The sequence below is a fragment of the Orcinus orca genome, chromosome 10 (assembly GCF_937001465.1).
Source record: "Orcinus orca chromosome 10, mOrcOrc1.1, whole genome shotgun sequence".
Taxonomy (NCBI): Eukaryota; Metazoa; Chordata; class Mammalia; order Artiodactyla; family Delphinidae; genus Orcinus; species Orcinus orca.
The window spans coordinates 42,624,887-42,645,193 of record NC_064568.1 but is presented as its reverse complement, the minus strand read 5'-3'; the positions used below and the strand labels follow the sequence as shown (position 1 = coordinate 42,645,193).

Here is a 20,307-nt window from a genome sequence, read left to right as displayed (position 1 = left end):
GCCTCACCCTCCCTGAGAAAGCCCACCGGTCTCTCCTCCCCAGGTACACCTTCACTGCCATCTACACCTTTGAGTGTCTGGTCAAAATTCTGGCTCGAGGCTTCTGCCTGCATGCGTTCACCTTCCTTCGGGACCCGTGGAACTGGCTGGACTTCAGTGTGATCGTCATGGCGTAAGTACCTCGCCCTGTGCTGTGCGGGGTGTGGCCCACACTGACAGGCGTGGGCGCCACTCCTGGCCCCAGGCTGCCCAGCCCTCTCTGCCTCCCTGCAGAGGCAACATCAGCTCTGCAGGAGGAAGATGGCGTGGAGGCCCTTGGCTCACCCTGGTGGGGAGAGACGGGTTCAGAGTAGCTCACGCGGCCATGCTGGTTAGGCCCCCTGGCTCATCTGTGGCTCCGTGGCAGCCCTTTGCTCAAGGAACTTCATTAACATTCTGGTTTAGTATCCTCTGCTGTTTCTGTCAAGGGAAACCAATGGTACAACCTGAAATCTCTGGACCACTATGAACAGTGATCTGGATTCCAAGGTGATTTAAACTGCAGGAAAGAGAGCAAAGGAGCTGGAGAAGTGGCTGGGCATCCCCAGGAGCTTATGCCAGGTGCCCCAGCATGGCTGCAGTCTCCACTCAGAGAGTCAATGTCTGGCACATTGTGAGATGCCTGGTCACTGACATGATCCATTGGGTCCTCACACCAGCCAGAGAGGTCACCTGGATGGGGGTTCCTTACTCCCATTTTACAGATGAGAAAACTGATGCCAGGGACACAGTAAGCAAATGTGACCCCAGGCCTGCTGCCATGCCAGCTGAGGCCCCACTTCCTTGCCAGGGAAGGGACCCTTGCTTAGGGGTTGGGTTGAGGCACACCACTCTGGATGTCTCAGGCAACGGATGCTGGTTTCTGGTGGGGATGAACGATTAGGGCAGGCCTCCCATGCAGGAGTCATGGTCAGGGGCTCAGCCATCAAACCCTTTATGAAAGCCTGATGTGTGTGGAGAACCCAGTGTGTGCAGGGCTGGGCACCACACCTTGGCAAGAGCAGAGCTGATGAGGGTTATACTCCCTACCCTTATAGAGCCTCAGTTTCCCCACTGGTGAAAGGTCGGTGTTGAGCTGGGTGGTGTCAGAGGTTCAGTTCAACTGCCACTTTCTAGGATCAGATTCACTGAACCCACCTGTTCATGACAAAGTCTTTATTTACCCTTGGATGTGAGCGGCTCTGAGCTCATCCATGCAGTGGAGGAGAGAGGAGAAGAGGGAAACGACCCTGCTGATGGGGTGCTCTCTGCCCGGTGGTCAGAACATGCATCAGAACCCCTGTTTCTAGGCACGCTGCTTGTGAGCTGACTCCAGCCTGCTGTTTTACAGGTGGGGAGACTGAGGCTCAGAGAGAGGCCACCGCTTGCCATGAAGCCAGTGTAGATTTAGGCCTGGGCAGAGCTAAGTGAACAAGGGGAAGAGTAGTGGGGTGTGGGGGACAGATTGTGCAGCCTTACAGGCCATGATCAAAGCCAAGTGTGATGGGAGCCTGTGGGGGTTAAAAGCAGGGAGGGACGTGGTCTGATTTACATTCTAGGAAGATCACCCTGGCTGCTCTGTGGACAGGACTCTGTGGAGGGTTAAGGGCGGAAGTGATGGAGGAGCTCAGAGGCTATTTTCGTAGCCAGGAGAGAGAGGATTGTGTCTGGGACCAGGGTCCCGGTGGAGAAGGTGAGAGACGTGGTCAGATTCTAAGTATATTTGAAGGTAGGCCTGACAGGAGACCTCAGGGTGGCTATTGGCTTGAGCAGCTGGGTGGCTGGTGCGACCATTCGTTGGCCTGGAAAACAGAGGGAGGAGAAGAATCAAACATCCGGTCTGGAATGTATTAGGTATGAAAGCATCCAGGGTAAGATATCGAGTCGGCAACTGGATCTTCCAACCTGGAGTTCAGGAAAGAGGTCCACTCAGAGGTATAAATTTAGAAGCTGTCGGGATACAGATGGTATTTAAAGCCAGGAGACCGGATGAGATCATCTGGGAGTGTCGCCAGGGAAGGGAAGCCGCCTGGGGACTGTACCCTGGGATGCTCTAACATCCTGAAGTCCCGAAAAAGGAGGATGGAGCGAAGAAACTGGAGGGAACCGCCAGGGAGGGCTGAGGAAAACCAGGAGAGAGCAGTATCCTGAACACCAGCGGGGGAGTGTGACTCGACTTGAAAGAAACCACAAGGAGGCTGAGGAAGGTGAGAACCAAGATGGACCGTTGAAGTCAACAACATAAAAATGGTTGACGATTTTGACCTTGACAAGATGGCTTCCAGGGGAGTGGGGGACACGTGGCTGATGAGAGAAGGCTTGAGGGAGGGTGGGAAGAGGGCGGGGCGGGGGGGAGGCAAATGTACCCATCTGCTTTGTGGGGTTTGCTCTAAAATAGGACCCAAAGTAGGGTGGTGGCCAGAGGGGAGGATGGGTGAAGGGAGGACCTTTAAAGAAGGGAGGCATTGTTGCAAGTTGATGGGAACAATCCACGAGAGAGGGGAAGTTGGTGATGGAGGAAAGGGGGCAGTTGCAGGAGCAAAGCGCTTGAGCTGGCCCGAGGGGTAGGAATCCAGGGACTGGGTGGAGTGTTGGCCGTAAGAGCAGGGAAGGCAGAATTTCGAGTGGCAGTGGAGGTAGGTTGATAGAGCCGATAGTGAGAGGAGGAATTTCTTTTCTGATTGCCTCTGTTTTCTCAGTGGTAAGAAGCAGGATCATCATCTGAGAACACAGAGTTGGGAGGCAGGTCTGATGTGTGAGGATGGGGGGAGCATTCTCTGTCAGAGCCAGGGGATTGCACTCATGGGAATGGAATAGGGTGGCTAAGGCGGGCCCAGGCTCCAAGGTGCCCTACGGCAGGGGTGGGGTGGGGGGGCGGTGGGCAGTGATCCATGGGCCCCTGAGGGCCCGAAGTCACAGGAAGGGGCTTCAAGAGGATAGAGCATCTGCCTGAGCCTTTTCTACCTTCCCATCCTGGAGCCTCAGCAGCACTGTGTCATGGCAGCAATGCTCCCAGAACCCGGGCCCCTTGTCTGATGGCAGGAGCCAGGCTTTGGCTTGTCCTCAGCCCACGACTCTGGGAGATGCTCTGAGTCCTCCCCATCCAGCCCTTAGCCAGTCCTCCTGTCCTGTCTCATGCTGGTCAATCCCTGTGGAATCCCGCAGAAAACGTCTCCCCCCACTGGGAATCGCAGAGCAGGAGTCCCTTCCTCACCAAGCCCTCCTGCCTTCACTTTGGGCCAGAACCAGGGGAGAAAAAGCAGAACGGGGCCTCAGAGGCCACGAGACTATTTCCAGGTTTCCGAGTGTCTCACGGAAATGGTCCACTGACTTCCCCTGGGGCTGCCTGGGCCCATTGGCATGCCAGGTTTGTGCTCTGGGCTGGACTGGCCTGGCACTTTGATGGACAGTGCTCCTGCCTTATGAAAACAATGAATTACTGCCGTAGTAATGCTGTGAAAAGTGTTCTGCTATAGCCAAAATGATTCAATAATAAGGGGCTCTTAGAATCATCAGAGGAGCCTAAAGTGGCAACAAAGTTCTATTCGATGAAACTCCCCATCCCACCTTCCATTTTACAGATGGAGAAACCGAGGCTCAAAGAGAGCCTACCACTTGCCTAAAATTGTAGAATGAATCAGCAGCAATGCTGGGGCTCAAACCAAGTCTCCTAACTCGTAACCTTGAGAAGCACCCCTATTCTGATGTTTCTGGCTAGGCCTCCACCTGATCCCCAACCCCACCCACTTTAGAATTGTGGAGGGTTGGAGGGGGTGCCAGGAAGCCTGCCAGGCTCCACTTGCAATCCCGCAGCCAGAGCTCTTCCTGTCGCCCCCTTTGAGCTGGGCATTACCTGCGAGTTAGCGCAGCCTCCCACCTTCTGGGGTTGTTATGGAAACCAAACATGGAGGGGAAGGGAGGGAGGGCAGAGAGGAGAGGGTGGCAATCACCGCAGTAGCTAACGTGCTGTGCTGTCTGTACCTCTGCCTGGCAGCCCAGGAGGGGCCGTCTGTATGGAATGGGAGGGCTGCACAGCAAGATAGGGGCAGAGCAGGAAGAAGGCCAGGGTCTGCCTTCCTCATGGTTCCCCAGCCTCCAAAAGGCTCCCTCCTGCGCTGGGGCTGGTGTGGTGGGGTAGAATTCTCACCCACCACCGGCTGCTTTCTCTGTGTCAGGGCCCACGATCCACCCCCGCAGCTGTCTGCCCCTGCCCAGCCGCTTGGCCGCAGCAGAAAGAGTAGAAGGACTTGGAGGAGCGTTTTGGCAGCTTAGCAGGAGCAGAGCTCCACCCTGACCTGGGCCACTGCTGAAGCTGGCCCTTTGCTAAATACAGGGTCTCTCCTGCCTTGCCATTCTCCGGGGCCCCAAGAGAGGCTTTGGTGGGGGTCTAGGGCCCCCAAACGGGAAGTAGCCAGGCACTAGGTTCTGGGTCAAGTAAAAGAGGCAGCAGCCCCCGTGTCACAGACACGGTCACAGACACACCTTGTCCTCACCCTGCTCTGTGCCCCACCGTCAAGTCTTCTTCCCCCTCAGTATTGCTCTCCCACATGTGACCTGACTTCACCCACACTCAACCACTGGCCCCAGCCTGTTCTCAGCCACACAGCTGGCCTTGAAGGCTGCCGGAAGCACATACCCTGGGGTCTCAGCTTTCCTATGCCCAGCAGGTATTGAGCAAAGGGCAAGCACTGTCAGCGCTGGGGGCCCTGAGGGGGTGGGGAAGGCGGGGTCTACACTGGGACAGGCGAAGACGGGCTAAATCCAAGCAGGAGATGGGCAGGGCTTCACTGGAGACACGAGGGGACAGGCAGGGTCTGGAAGGGACAAGAGGCTGAAGCAGGGACGGTTGGTTCCCTCTCCATTTGGCACAGTTCTCTGCCCATTCCCTGTAACCAGAAGAGACAGCCTTGAAGCCAGTGTCCTGAACAAGAAAACTTTGTCCCAGGCCACACCCATTGGAGTAGCAGCAGAAAATGGATCCAGAGCCATCCACAGGCTGGAACTGTGGCTTCCATGTAACAGCGACATCGGCAGTGGTCCAGGTTCAACCTGGCAGTCCCATGGCCACACCATGTCTGGACAGAGAGTCCAAGCCTGAGAGGAGAGTGTGGGACAGAGGTCTGAGGGTCAGAGCCCTCACAGAAAGTAGAATAGCCATCAAAAGTTGAGAGGGAGCTTCGACTAAGTCAGTAGATGTATATGGGCCAGAACAAGGGAGGTGACTTCTATGCCCCCCGGAACACAGGGCTGCATCTGACTGTCGCGCCCAAGAAAGATTTGCAAGCTGCAGTGAGTCCAGCAGAAGGAATGGAAACCACACCATGGAAAGGATCTGGTGTAGACAGAAGGAAAGCTCTGCTGAGAATGAGTCTGCTGACTTCCCAGCTCTGAAGGGATGTGGAGAGTAAGGAGGGAGCAGTCCTCGTCCATGGGGCCCCATAAAGACGAATAGCACCATGAGTGGATGGAGAGGAAGCTGGTGTCAGCCCAGAGTCAGAGCTGGACCCAGCTGACCCGAGGACATTGAGTCCCTTGTCACAGCCTGCCAAGTCCCTCCCTGCAGACCCCAGAGCTTGAAGGCAGATTCAGGAACTCTGAGCCGAGTGGAAGGGCCTAGAGGTCCACAATGATAGGCAGAGTGAGTCTGTCAGCACTGTCAGCCCACCGTCAACACTCAGCCAGTGTCCCTGGACTGACGTCACTCAGACAACGGGTCGGACACAGTTGGTTAAACATCAGACATCCTGAGTCTGCTGTTCTTTGTCAAACATCAGACACCTTTGGTTAAATCTCAGACACCCTGGATATGAAACCTTTGGTTAAATATCACAAGTCACTTGCCACTGTCCCAACAGCCCTGGTCACACACTATCCATCCATCTCTCAGACATCCTGGTCATGTGACCCATCCACGCGTGTCTTCACGCTCTGCCTGGGCGGGTCCCTGCCAGCCAGAGACCGACTCCTTCCTCCTGTGATTGTGGAAGCTATGGATGGACGATTGTCCAAGTTGCAGGTGGGAGCCCCACGGCCACTCAACCCTGCTGAGCACCACTCGGGCCCAAGCAGGACACACACCGAGGAGGGCTGCTTGCCTCCCGAGGTCACTACTCCTGTGGACACCCAGGGCCATCGTGAGGAGACACCAAGACTGGGGTGGACTCATGGGAGAGGGGCTGGCACATCCCTAGGACCCCTCAACCTGCTTTTTTCTTTTCTTGTGTTGGCCGTTGCCCGTGAGTAGTTAAGAGCTAAATACTTGGGCAACCTCCCATCTCATCTTCCAAAGCATCATTTTGGGAACTCTTCTCCCTTTGAGTACTCAAGTCACCTCCACCTCCTGACTTCAGGGACTCCTGAGCCACGCCTTGTGCAGAGATTTGTGGTTGGAAGGAGGGAGTGGGATGCCCTCGGACACCCAGCCATGGCTCCACAGCGGCCTCAGCTAGACTTCAGGGTCCCACGGATCAGAGCTGCCAGGCACAAGCTGGTGACACTGCAGAAGACATAGAACAAAACCAGGACCAGAAACCCGCTTGCTTCCTATATCACCTGGCCTGAGCCTCCTGGAAAATGGAGTTTCCCTCTTTGCTGCATCCCCAGTCTCAGACGCCCCCCCATGTGGCTTCGTGTCATAGTCCCCAAGTGGCATGGAGAACGTGGCAGAGTCGTTCCCTCGTGGCGCTGGTTATTCACAGGACCATCACCGAGAGAGCCGCCTGGGAGCTTGTTCTGTGGACATCCTTAAGGCACCCTCACTGAGGTTCCCCGTGGCAGGAGGGTTGAGATCAAGAAGAAAACCTAGGGGAGGCCCCGGGTCATGCACAGCCCTCCCCGTGGGAGGGGGAGAAGGGAGAGGGCTGGTCGGGGGGGGCGGGCTGAGGTGCTGCTTTGTAATTCCCAATAACTGTGATTTGATTCTACAGGTATGTATCAGAAAATATAAAACTAGGCAATTTGTCGGCTCTTCGAACTTTCAGAGTCCTGAGAGCTCTAAAAACTATTTCAGTTATCCCAGGTAAGATGCCCAGGTTTGCCTCCCAGATCTCAGCTACAAGTGACTCTCTCTCCGTCTCCCCCACCCCCCTCCTCTGACTGTGTGTCCTACTGGCGTGTTGTCACTGTCTTGTGTGTGAATTTCCCTTGTTACAGATACACCACTGAATTTGTGGACCTGGGCAATGTCTCAGCTTTACGTACCTTCCGAGTCCTCCGGGCCCTGAAAACTATATCAGTCATTTCAGGTGAAAATCAGGTTAAACGCCAAGGCTGGAGGGACACGCTTGGGCCTTTCCAGCTACCTGGGAGCCAAGGCGACCCTCGGGAAGGCCCCTTCAAATGTGCCTGTCCCCAGAATACCTTTCCCAGAGCTTGGGTATGGGGGCTGTCTTCAGTGGACACGGCTGTCCCCTCCATGCCTCAGAATGGGCTTCGGACTGTCCACCCCAGCAAAGCCCACCACCATAGACCCCCGGGGGCACAGAGTACTCCATGGCAGGTCCTGGATTGAACCCAAATTCTTCCCAAGGTAGTGATTTATTTCCCAAATTGAACTCAACTATTGGAATAGCTGAAAGCTTGTATGTGAGTTGCTTCAGCCTGAAGCATCATCCTCCGTTAAGGAAACTAAAAGTACTGTTTGTGAGGGAAACCACACCCAGAGTAAAAAAGGACAGCTCAGGCATGGCCTTTCATGGCTGAGTGCCCGTTCCCTGCCTTGAGCCCCCTTTGGTGATACACACACAGCCGACACTGCAACCCCATTCTGTGAAACGGAGAGTACTCTGTGGACAGGTGTCACCGGGCCTTGGCGTCTAACAGCCCTTGCTGCATGTGCGGTAGAGGTTTAGCAAACCGTGCATGGTAGCCTCGGGAAGAAATTCTCCTTGACGCATGTTGGCAATTGTCCCGGGAAACCTTCTGAGGCCCAGACGACCTCTCTAGAAAGCCAGTCTACCCCATCCATCTAGGAAAGCTCTCAAAGACTATAATGATTTCAGAGCCTAGAGGCCCCTTCCAGAAACTTTTCTGAGTGCATCCCCACTCAGAGCTGGAGAAGGCATTTCTTTTAAGAAGGCAGCTGGAAACAGGTTGCATGTCACCGATCTGGAGAGATGTCAGAGCTGGTGAGCCAGATGGTTGTATCCACTCCTGACTTGGAAAGCCCGGGCGTCCTGGGCCCTTGGCCTGCATTTGCTATTGCTGCCCCCAGGGAGGCAGGGGCCCTGCTGTGAGCTCCCAGAAGGAGTTCAGACTCCCCCGGTGGGGCTAATTATCTAATAAGAGGAGCCCGCACTTATGCTGATTTCACACTGAGCCTCAATACTCCTCCTGGCTCTGAAGCCACCATGGGGTGAGCACAGGAGCCACTTGCCCGCACACTCCTCGCACATGGCCCAGACCTCTGCTAAGAGCCCGTAGCGAGTGGGGCACTCTGTTCCCATCCCCATGGAGCCCCCCAACGTTGTGACAGGCGTCATCGGCCAGGGTCTGTCCTCTAGGGGACTTCACAGCACACACCTGGCAAGGATAGGTAAGCACACTGACCACAACAATTAAGAAAAATCATCTTCCAGTTTGTTTTATTAAAAAAAAATAAGGCTGACAAAGGAAAATATTTCTCAGTCCGGGGTTAAGGGAGGGAGCCAGCCAACCCCAACCGAGTCCCACTGGATCTCATCAAAGCTGCCAGCAGCCCAGTGAGGCAGCACACAGCAGCTGCTGAAAGCGGTCATTAGGAAGATGCTGTGGTCACAGCATTACCGACGTCTCCCTTGAGGAGGTGTTCCCTGAGCTGAGGCTTAATAGCCGTGACCCTCTCCAGACCTCAGTCTCCTTTCCTTTAAAATGGGAATGAATCGGAATGGTTAGTTTCCAAGGGCTCTTCGCCCAGCCTGTTAGAACTTCAGTGGAGGGAGAATTTCCCACTTGATCCCCAGCACCCATCTCTTCCTGGGTCTTCTCAGAAAGAATCCCTTTACTTGGTTGGAATCATTCTTGCCAGAAGTGGACTCTCATCAATGTGAGAAATGGTTAAAGGAATGGGTCACCAACTGATTGTCCCCAAGGACACTATCTCCACAGACCAGGAGGTGCTTTTCAGAGCCTTGGACTGAGTGATTCAGGCCACAGATACTTTGGAGGCAGAGTTTAATTTGGGTATGTGAGCTGCTGCCCACGGCCCCTCACTTTGCCCCCACCATGCCCCACACTATGGGTGGATCTCCAAGCGTGGTGAGGAGAACCAGATGCCCACCGAGGGTCCTAGAAGCTCTGCTAGAGATGAAGTGTAGTTCTGGACTACAGAGGGCTCATGAACCCCGCCACCACCATCACCACCTCCACCACTCTGGGCCCAGACCCCTGCAAGGTCCACCCAGTGCCCAGGCGGTTGCCAACATCTGCCAGGATGATTTCACAGAGAACGCTGAGTGCCTCCGAGCCCTGGGCAGGCAGCAGCATTGGCGGCACTGTGGGAAGGACTTCCTCTCCCCTCTCCCATGTTTGCCCATCGCTGCCTCCTTGTCTCTGAGTCATGGGCACAGCAGCTGCGGGCACAGCCGCACAGGTGCTCCTAACACATTAACCGGCTGGACGATGGATGGATGGAGCTTAATCTGAGATCTGGCCGCTTTGATGGGGGGGAGGGGTGGGGAGGAGGGATGGGAGGTGAGTCCCTGCTGCTGGCAGAGAAGCCCCCTCGCTCCCAATGCTCTGCTCGAACTTGTGAACTTGCTGTAGGACCGCAGCCAAGTGTCAGACCAGAGGCGTCTACACTTGCTTTTCTGTGCGGCGCTGGCTTCTGCAGGGAGCTGGGCCGTGCAGCTAACAGATCACGGCCTCTTAGCTTTGGGGGGTGGGATGGACGGGGGTGGGTTCCAGGGGGACAGGGCAGAGGAGGAAAATACAAAACAGGTACCCCTGTGCCTTTCCCAAAAGTGGGGCCTGAGCCAGAGCAGGCCCCTTAGGACATCACCCACCATGGCCTTAGCCAGACCCACCTACCCCCCCCCCCCCCACCGCCCCGTCAACCTCCCCAGTGCACACACCACATTTCCCTACCAAGAATGGCTGAGTCTCTCCCCATCTCAGGATCAAGGCCAAGGCTGTCCATTGCCCTGGAGGGGGCCTGGCCCTCTGTCTCCTTTCCAGGAACTACATTTAAAGGGACAGGCCTGGCATAACTTGGGACTAACTGCGGGGGATAGGCTTTGAGTGTTTTCTCCTGCAAGGAAACAGCATTTTCCATACTTATTTCATTTATTTGGCTATGGACAGCAAAGAGAACTAGGCCCCTCTGAAAATACACAGCCAGACTGGACTCCCGCCCCAGGGGGACCAGGACAGACTCTCAGCAGCAGAGGAAAGGGAGGTTTTGGTCTGAAAAGCCCAGGAGAGGCCTCCTTCCCCTGCCCCCCCATCATGATGGCTCCCCCAGCCCGGCACCCCTCAGGCCTGGCCCCTGTCCACTGGAGCGGGGAGCACGGGTGCCGTGGGTGACTCCGAGCTCCTCCTCGTCTCCCCCAGGCCTGAAGACCATCGTGGGGGCCCTGATCCAGTCTGTGAAGAAGCTGGCCGATGTGATGGTCCTCACGGTTTTCTGCCTCAGCGTCTTTGCCCTCATCGGCCTGCAGCTCTTCATGGGCAACCTGAGGCACAAGTGCGTTCGCAACTTCACGGTGCTCAGCGGCACCAACGGCTCCGTGGAAGCCGACGGCCTGGTCTGGGAATCGCTGGACCTCTACCTCAACGACCCAGGTGCTGACTGGCTCCGTGGCCCAGGCAGGGCTTTGTGGGGCCACCAGGGCCGAGCATCTCCCACACAGGCCTCCTTCTGAGGATGTCCAGGCCCTACCTGCTCCCCCAGAGACCCAGCTGCGTGTCAGGGATCCCAGCCCCTGCCCTTTGGGGCTCTGGGAGAGAGGACAGGAGAGGAGCAGACTCAGCACCTATCCTCCTGAGTTCTCAGGCTAGATGGGGAGATAACACTTGAAGAATGGGAAGTATGGAGAGGTAGATAGGAGAACGGCAGCTACAACATTTGAAGGGTCAGGAATGGTGAGGAGACCAGCCTGCCAGCAGGGAGAGGGCTTTCGCTTGGGAAAGGGTGGGGGGACGGAGCTGGGGTAGTTTGTGAGGCTTCAGAGTAGAGGCCCCATTTGCTTGGCATGGGCTTTGTCACTTGACTTCAGTGATCCTTGTCAGGATGTTAAGTCCATACCCATGCACCCCAGGACAAGCTCGGTGATTGTACAAAGCCACGTGAGCCCCTCGAGTTGTTTCACTGCCCCATGGGTTACACTTCCATCCTCCGGGCTGATGACCAGCACCTCTCTTGACTAGAGCCATCAGTCTAGGCCAAAGGTAGATGCTGGTACAAGGCCAGATTCCAGGCCACAAGGACCCCGAGGGCCATTCTGAAGTTAAGGCCTCTAACATACACCAGCAGTCCACTGTAGAAAAAAGAAATAGATGGAAACTCAATGAGTAAATTTGCTTGTGATTCAGTGTGGCCACGTAGCAGCTGTTCTAAAACATATGTGTACACCAAAGTCACCTGGAAGGCTCTGGAAAACACAGACTGCTGGGCCCCACCCCACGAGTTTCTGAGTCAGTAGCTCTGGGAAGTTCCCTTTCTGACCAGTTCCCAGTTGACGCTTGATGCTGCTGGTCTGGGGACCACACTTGGAGAACTGACACCTAAGACTAAGGCAGGTAGTGGGGAGTGATGGGGGCCGATGGATGGTCACAGAGTGGAGGCGACAGGACTGATGTCCTACGTCTCATCTGGTCCAGCCCCAGCCATGTCTGAACAAACCCCTGCCTCCTGTTCGGGGCCTCTCTTGACCCAGGTTGGCCCCCTGAGTGATTGGGGCAGGGTCCGGAAGCTCCTCGTGGGGATTTCCTGAGTGCACCTGGGGACACTGGCAGCTGAAAGTCGGAGGAGGAGCCAGAGGAAGCCCAGGGAATCAGCCAGAGTTGCCTCAGACCTGGTCAGGCAGAGGGCAGAGGTCCGGCAGAGGGCAGAGGAGCGGATGGAAGACCCCCAGCAGTGTCTACCTCCCCAAATCCCAGGGTGCAGTCTGGAACCCCCAGGAGTCTGGGCCACACGTGCCTCTCAACATTGGATGCTTCTCTTCCAGAAAACTACTTGCTCAAGAATGGCACCTCTGATGTGTTACTGTGTGGGAATAGCTCTGACGCTGGGTACGTAGCACCCCCCCCCCCCCAGGGCCACCTCACCCAGCTGGGGGAGTCTCCTTCCAGTGCTTTATCAGCTGACTATGCTTTCAGTTTATGCCCTTGACCCCAGGGACAGCAAGACCTTTCCCTGCCTCCCTTCCCTCCCAGGCCCATGGCAGCTGCCCCCCACCTCCACAGGGAGACAGCTGGGAAGGGGTGAAGAAAGAGATGGGGGTTTGGCTTTTCAGGGAAGGCAAACAGAGCCTTGAAGATGGGACTGGACTTGGGGGGCAGCCCAGGAAACCCTGCAGGGCCCCACAATAGCCCAACCCTGGCTCCATTCCCTTCCCAAAGCCCCCCAGGGCGGCACCCACCCCCTCCTGTCTTCACTTCCTCCCTCCTCATCTGTCCATTAGGTCAAAAGTGAGTATGGCCTCCCCTGGCAGCCTAGACTCTCCTCCAGGGCAAGCAGGGCCTGGACCTGCAGCCTGGGTGTGGTACCCAGAGATGCCCAGTAGCCATGTGCAGCTTCCAGGGCCCTGTGCCCACCGGCACCTGGGTCAGTGTGACTGTGTCATAGGTTGTTACGGGGAGGGTCACACAGGCTCACCTAAGGGAGGTGCTCTTCGGGGCTGTAGTCCCGCATCTCTGAATATGTAGATCTTCCCTGCAGACCTCAGGGTCTGGGGGAGCAAGGCTGTGCCAGGGGTTCAAATGGCCGCAGAGCCCTTCCTATCTCTAAAGAAAAAGTCTTAATTTCTTAATTTAGGACATTAGCAAGACACAGAGTCCCCTTGGCTGCATCCTCCTCCTTGCCAAGTTCCCCTTGCCCCCATCCTCTCTCTCACACACTCACTCCACTCGTGACTCCATACCAGCGCTCCCTCTTTGGGAGAGAGGCTGTCCCCTCCAGACATGGCCGGGCCCCAGCCCATCCACCCTAGAATCATCCCACAGCCCCACGGCCGCCTGACCTTTGCCTTGGGCTCCATCCTGTTCACCTCAGCCTCATGCTCCCCCTGTGTGTCTGCACTGTGCCCAGCTCCCCTGGGGTAGGCAGGCAGGGAAGAAATCTGAGCCAGGCCCTTGGCACTTCCTCTGGGAGGGGAGAGGCAATGCAGACAGCAGCTGGGATGGTGTGTCACATGGGCAGAGGGAGCTGGATTTAGGCCTAGCAGCATACAGATGGGTAGAGAAAAGAGGAAGACGGTGTCCCGGGTGGGAGGCACAGCATGAAAAGTCACGGCGGCAGGACCCCGCAATGTGGCAGTAGGTTTGTGGAGCTAGCGTCTCAGGGGCAGAGGGCCCCCCACAGCATGGGGTAAAGTCTGTGTGTCTGGCCGTAGGACATGTCCCGAGGGCTACAGGTGCCTGAAGGCAGGCGAGAACCCTGACCACGGCTACACCAGCTTCGACTCCTTTGCCTGGGCCTTTCTTGCACTCTTCCGACTGATGACGCAGGACTACTGGGAGCGCCTCTACCAGCAGGTACGTGGGTGCATGGGGCCAGCAGAGAGCTGCCAGGAATGGGCTCAGTGTCTAGCACCAGGGCCCAGGCTGCACAAATGACTAGTCACAAGCGCCCCAGCAGCTTCCCCACTGGTCAGAAGAGAGGAGGCACAGGGGACGTTTGAGGGATGGGGACTCAGCAAGCAAAGAAACTTTCCTTTAGCTGGTGACCAAGTACCCAGCCCTCTATGTAGGATACTCCATGCTCTGTTAGTGGAACACTGGTCCACCCTATGTGACACTTCCTGTGTCAACTGAAATGTTCTGCCTCCTTCCATGGGTGGGGTACTGCCCCCTGTGTGCAGGTCACTCTCTTCAGTAGGTTAGGACACTTCCCTCTATAGGTGGGACATGCTCTACCCGTTCTCCAGGCTGTGGCCATTTGAACCCCTGGCACAGCCAGGCTGGGCAACTTGGGATTTATGACCTTGACCCGGAAGGGGCCCCAGTGAAGATGACCTCCGCCCCCTTGCTCCCCCAGACCCTGAGGTCTGCAGGGAAGATCTACATGATCTTCTTCATGCTTGTCATCTTCCTGGGCTCCTTCTACCTGGTGAACTTGATCCTGGCTGTGGTTGCCATGGCCTACGAGGAGCAAAACCAAGCCACCATTGCTGAGACAGAGGAGAAGGAAAAGCGATTCCAGGAAGCCATGGAGATGCTCAAGAAAGAGCATGAGGTGGGTGAGCAGTGTGGCCACGGAGCCTCCAGAACAAGCCTTCACCTGATTGTGGATGCCTATAAGTGTGGTGCCTGCTGGGTAAAAGCTGGTGGCTGTAAGTGATGCATGCTGGGTAAAACTGGCGCCTGCTGGGTAAAGCAAGTGTCTGGTGGGTGTAGGTATTTCCTGTGAATGTGGTGTCTGCTGGGTAAAAATTTGTTACCTGCTGGGTAAAGACAAGAGCCTGTTCATGGGGAGGTAAAAATGGTGCCTGCTGAGTAAAGGTGGGTCCTGTGAGTATGGTGCCTGCTGAGGAACGCTCTTCCCTATGACCGTGGTGTCTTCTGGGTGATGGTGGTGCCAGATGGGTAAAGGTGGTAGCTCCTGGCTAAAGGTGGTCACCGTGAGCCTAGTGCATGCTGGGTAGAAGAGAACCATGTGTCCATAGACGTAGTTTATCCTAGTCAACGGATGCCTTCTGATGGGGTAGTGAGGAAGATCCAAGGTCGGAGGCCTGAACAGGCTCAGCAAATGAGCACTGGCGATGCTGCCATGGCTGTCCCCACATTTCCACACATGGTGGGTGCCGGAGGCTAACTGCAGAGCAAACTTTTTAGAAGCTAGGCCAAGGACATCCACTTCCTTCTCACTGCTCCATGCCACATCCTGCAGCAGCCATTTTGACCAGCCGAACCTTCTCAAAGATCCCCTGCCCTCTAGTTCTGTCACTACCTCGGCTCATCAACACCCCCTCTCCCACCTGCCCCAACACTCCACTCTTGCAAGAACTGCCCACTTAAGCCACTACTCTCTTCATCCCTGGATCTGGATCTTTCTCAAAACATCCTGGGTCTGTCTGAGCTCACCTCTCCATGATGTACTCGTTTGGGGGGGCGTGGGCAGGTCCACTTAACTGTTGGGGAAAACAGGTGCTGAGAGTTGCCTGGCCTACCTTGGCCTGAGGTTGCATCATGTCTCAATGACCAAGACATCCCTTCTTCCACCATTTTTCAGGCCCTCACCATCAGGGGTGTGGACACCGTGTCCCGCAGCTCCTTGGAGATGTCCCCTTTGGCCGCAGTAATCTCCCACGAGGGAAGGAGCAAGCAGAGAAAACAAATGTCTTCAGGGTCGGAGGAGTGTGGGGATGACAGGTTCCCCAAGTCCGACTCGGAGGATGGTCCCCGAGCACTGGTAATCTCCGGCCGTGGCTCTGGCCCTTTCAGGGTGGATCCGGCATCAAAAGGCCATCGTGCTAGTCCCCTGGTGCTGTCACAGCCCCCACGGTTGCTCCCCAAGGAGAATATTCCTTGAGCCCCCTCCCAGCCCCTCCTGTTTCCCATGGCCACTCTTAGAGTGGAGGAGCCCTGGGCAGAGGGATAGGGTAGGTTTGGGTGTTAGGATATCCCCAACCTCAGCTAAGTCCCCAGTATTGGGGCTGGGACTGAGGGTCTCCCCATGGTGTGGATTGGTAGGAGCTCAAGGATGTGCCCAAATGAGTGAGGGACATGACTGATTGCCCCAGGCCCTGCTCGGGCCAGGCCTGTTTGCAGGGGCCTTCCTGCCCCCTTCTCCCCCAGATAAGCTTCAATCTCAAAGCCCCAGAGGCACAGGCTTCAGGTGAGCAGAGATCCCAGAAGATGCAGGATTGCCTCTAACGCTGCACCCCTCCTCTGAGCACCCCCGGCTCAGCCCATCCAGTTCCTATGTGGCCGACAAAAGCCCTCAATGCTCCAAGTTGAGCTGGGGCCAAAGCCACAAGTGATAAGCTGGGAGCACGGGGAGAGCCGTCTTCATCACGTCCCCTCTCTGTGTGCCCTCAGAATCATCTCAGCATCACCCACGGCCTCAGCAGGACCTCCTTGAAGCCACGCTCCAGCCATGGAAGCATTTTCACCTTCCGCCGACGGGACGTGGGTTCTGAGACAGATTTTGCAGATGATGAAAACAGCACAGCCGGGGACAGTGAGAGCCACCGCACATCACTGCTGGTGCCTTGGCCCCTGCGCCGGCCTAGTGCCCAGGGACAACCCAGTCCCAGAACCTCAACTCCAAGCCACGTCCTCAATGGCAAAAGGGACAGCGCTGTGGACTGCAACGGGGTGGTCTCCTTGCTGGGGGCAGGCGACCCTGAGGCCACTTCCCCAGGGAGCCGCCTCCTCCGCCCTATGATGCTGGAGCGCCCTCTGGACACGGTGAGTCCGCCCCGCCATGCAGCGCCAGGCGGGTCCCATCTCCCAGACTGGTCACCAGAGCCAGGTCTAAAAGTATTTACTTTTAGAGTAAAGTACTTTTAGAGTAAAGTCAAGTATTCACCAAGTATTTATTGAGCGCCTATTGTGTACTGAGCTCTGGGGGTGAATAAGCCTACCAAAAAAATCTCTGCTTCCTAGAGCTTCCAGACAGACAAAAGTTAAAGAAAGAAGAAGAATGTGTATGTATGCATATATGGTATGTAATGATGATGAACAGGGATGACAGTTAAATATTTAGCAGCGAGTAAGGCATGGGCACTGAGACACTGTGGTGACACAGGACCAGTGCCCTAGAGGTCTTGTGTGTGCCAGGTGTGAGCCCTGGAGAGTTGCGGATCATGGAGAATCTGGAGAAGGGCCAGAGTGGCAAGGGAACACTTCTGAGCTTCTGGGCGACAGTTATTCATCAAATTCAAAATATGTTGGCACTTTACAAACTGATACATGTCAAGTAATATTAGCCCAAGCTCTAAGTACTGTGCGAGGACGAAAGTGGGGAAGAGGGAAAGGGAAACCCCCTTATTACAAGGCATTTAAACAATGACCTGAAGGAGGCAAGGAGCGGGGAACCAGGTGAGGGGTGGTATAGCAGAGGGGTTAGCACCCAGATTCTGGAGACAGATGGGGTTTGCTTACCAGCTGGATGGCTGTGAGCAAGTTATTTTATTTCTCTCTGCCTCAGGTCTCTTGTCTGTAAAATGGATTTAAAATACCCACCTCAGGGAATTCCCTGGTGGTCCTGTGGTTAAGACTCCACACTGCCACTGCAGGGGGCGCAGGTTTGATCCCTGCTAAGGGAACTAAGATCCCGCATGCCACGCGGTGCAGCCAAAAAATAAAATAGTAAAATAAAATAAAACACCCACCTCAGGATCGAAGCCAGGATGAACGCGTAAAGCAATCAGGACACGCACGAGTACGTTGATGTGGTGATAATGTTGTAGTAACATACTGTCATTGCATCATCTGTGGGAAACATGTTCCAGGCCTAAGGAACAGCAAGTGCAAAGGCCCTGAGACAGAAGCATGCCTAGTGTATTGGAGGAAATGCCACGAGGGCAGTGTGGCTGGAAACCAGGGAGTAAACGGGAGGGGAGTTGGAGCAATTGTCAGAAAGGTGACGGGAAGGGAGGGCCAGATCATGAGAGGCCAGTCAGAGCTTTGATCACTCAGTCAGCCTATCCCATGACAGGCTGATGTCTGCCCAACCAGTCACCGAGTGCCCTTGCTGACCCCTGCCCCCAGCACAGGGCTCAGAGCAGCCCACCCAGGAAAAGGGCAAATGTGGGTCTCAGACCCTGAGGCCTGCAGGAGGTGGAGGAGGGCAGACCTTCTGAGGAAGCAGGGCAAGACAGGGAAACCTGATCAGGAAGGTGGAGGCAGGCTGAAGAGGGTGCTCACAGCCAGATGGCCTGTTTTGCTCCAGCTCAGACACTTGCTCTAGCTGTGGGACTTTGCACAGGCAATTAATCTCTCTCTGCCTCAATTTCGTCATCTGTTAAGTGGAAATAAAGATAATATCCACATCAGAAGGTGGTGGTGAGGACTAAAAGTGTTAATACCTGTCTGGTGCTTAGACCAGTACTTGCCTCATGTTCAATAATAATTATTATTATCTATGATTGTTATTATTGAGCAGGACGGAAGGAGTGAAGACTTGGGGCCCTCGTGCTCCTCTGGAGCAGGGAGTCAAGGAGAGGGTCCTGGGAATGCACTGGGTGCAGACCATAGCTTCTGGGTGGGTCTGGGGACCCACCTGGCCATTACCTGGAGGGTGGGGGTCTGGCTTCCCAAGAACACAGATTCCCAGTTGCTGCAGGTCCAGCCCTGGAGCCTCAGCCTTGTGGAATCAGGTCAACAGCTGGAGCGCTAATAGAATTCCCTAATCTCATTAGGGAGAAAATCATCTCATTGTACTGCACATGTCCGGAGGAATCCAAGTTCAAACACTTCATTACGGGGAACTCTGACTTCACCCATTCTCACTTCTGTGGGGCCCATTTATAACCTTAAAGGGATTAGCGGGCCAAGGGGGTTATCTGCAAAGTTAAAGGAATTAGTGGGCCAAGATGGAGATGTTGAAAAGTTAAAGAGATTAGCAGGCTGTAGGCCTCTGAGGATGCCTTCCCTGCTTCAACTGGGTCCCTGGTGACACCTCTGCCCAGTTCTAGTCTGAAAACAAAGCACAGTGTCGGGCACGTAGTGGTTTCTTCATCAACATAGGAGGCGGCAGGCCCAACAGACAGCTCACTTTAATTTGGGGCAGAGGGTGAAGGTTTACTTTGCCTGCTGTCTGTATGTGTGCCTGGCCCCAAAGGCAGAGGGAGTGGGGGAGGCATCTTGAACAGATTCTTCTCCCTCCTACCCACGCCCCTCCCTGCCCCCGTCATCTTAGGGACAGAGCTAGAACTTAACTCAAGCCCCTGAGTGCCAAGTATTTATCCATTTAACCCATATCTATCCAGTGCCAACCCTCTGCGTAGAGTGCCAGTCTTTAAGGCTCCAAGGATATAACAGTGAACAGAACAGACAAGAGCTCTGACCTCATGGAGTTGGCATCGTAGGCAGGAAGACAGAGAGTAAACTGATCAATATTTCTAGGGACCAGTAAGGGTCATGTGATAGATAGTTGCTAGGGGGAGGGCTGGGAATGGGGGCTATTAGTTAGAATATGCAGGGAAGTCCTTTATGTGGAGGTGAAGTTAAAATTGACCAACAGGTGATTTTAGGGAGCCAGCCACGAAGATGTGGAAAAATAGTGTATTAGGCAGAAGGGACAGAAAGTGTAAAGGCACTGAAGAGGAATAAGCTCAACATGTTTAAGGGATGAGAGGGGCCAGGCAGGGCTGGGTGTGGTGGAAACAGAAGGGGATATAAAATGAGTTTGAGGAATTAGGATTTAGGCTATGCAGGGCCTTGTAAACTATAGAAAAGTTTGGATTTACTCTGAGTAAGATGGGGGGAGTTGTTGATCAGAGGATTATCATGATCTGATTTACTTTTTAAGGGAATCCCTTTCAGCTGTGTAGAGAATAGAGGGGAGAGAAGAGGCCAGTTAGGAGGCTGTTGTAGTAGTTTTGGGAAAGAGATGATGACAGCTTGCACTAGGACAGTGTATCAGTCAGCTGTTTCCACAATACTGCTGTGTACCAAACTACCCCCAAAGTCAATGGTTAACAACAAGCCTTTATTCTCACGCTCACTTCTCTGCAAGTTGACCATGGTTTGGCTGGTCTAGGTTGACCTTGGCTGGGCAGCTCTGCCTCAGACTGCACATGGCCTGGCTCCATACTATAGGTTAGGCTCAGGGCTGCTCCCCTTGTCTTTGTCCCGGGCTGAAAGTGTGGCAGCTACTTGGGGAAGCTCTTTTCCTGGAGGATTACTGGAGCACAAGAGCAAGGCAAATGGCACAAGCACATTCAAAGCTTCTGTTCACATCATGTCCACTAACACTCCCTTGGCCAAAGCAGGCGTGTCACCAATAAGACAGGGAATTTTGCTTCAGTCACAGTGGGAGAGGAAAAGGTAAATATTTGCTGAATGATAACCCAAACTATCACAGATGGTAAAGGAGAGAAGTTGGGAGAATTTAAGACATGCTTGTGAGTTAAGCTGGCCAGATTTGTAGTTGCATTGGACCTAGGGTACTGCTGTTCCACCAGCTATCTCAGCTTTCTCAGG

At 54.9% G+C, this 20,307-nt stretch overlaps 1 protein-coding gene across 1 annotated transcript in view; it reads left to right on the top strand.

The window, feature by feature from the left end:
* Positions 1 to 20,307, top strand: part of SCN5A (sodium voltage-gated channel alpha subunit 5) — an 88,303-nt gene that overhangs the window by 11,413 nt on the left and 56,583 nt on the right. Inside the window, exons 4-11 of the mRNA XM_049693627.1 lie at positions 44 to 172; positions 7,171 to 7,262; positions 10,546 to 10,776; positions 12,162 to 12,225; positions 13,548 to 13,689; positions 14,192 to 14,389; positions 15,386 to 15,565; positions 16,195 to 16,566. Coding sequence (XP_049549584.1) covers positions 44 to 172; positions 7,171 to 7,262; positions 10,546 to 10,776; positions 12,162 to 12,225; positions 13,548 to 13,689; positions 14,192 to 14,389; positions 15,386 to 15,565; positions 16,195 to 16,566 — 1,408 coding nt within the window. The remainder of the gene's footprint in view (positions 1 to 43; positions 173 to 7,170; positions 7,263 to 10,545; positions 10,777 to 12,161; positions 12,226 to 13,547; positions 13,690 to 14,191; positions 14,390 to 15,385; positions 15,566 to 16,194; positions 16,567 to 20,307) is intronic.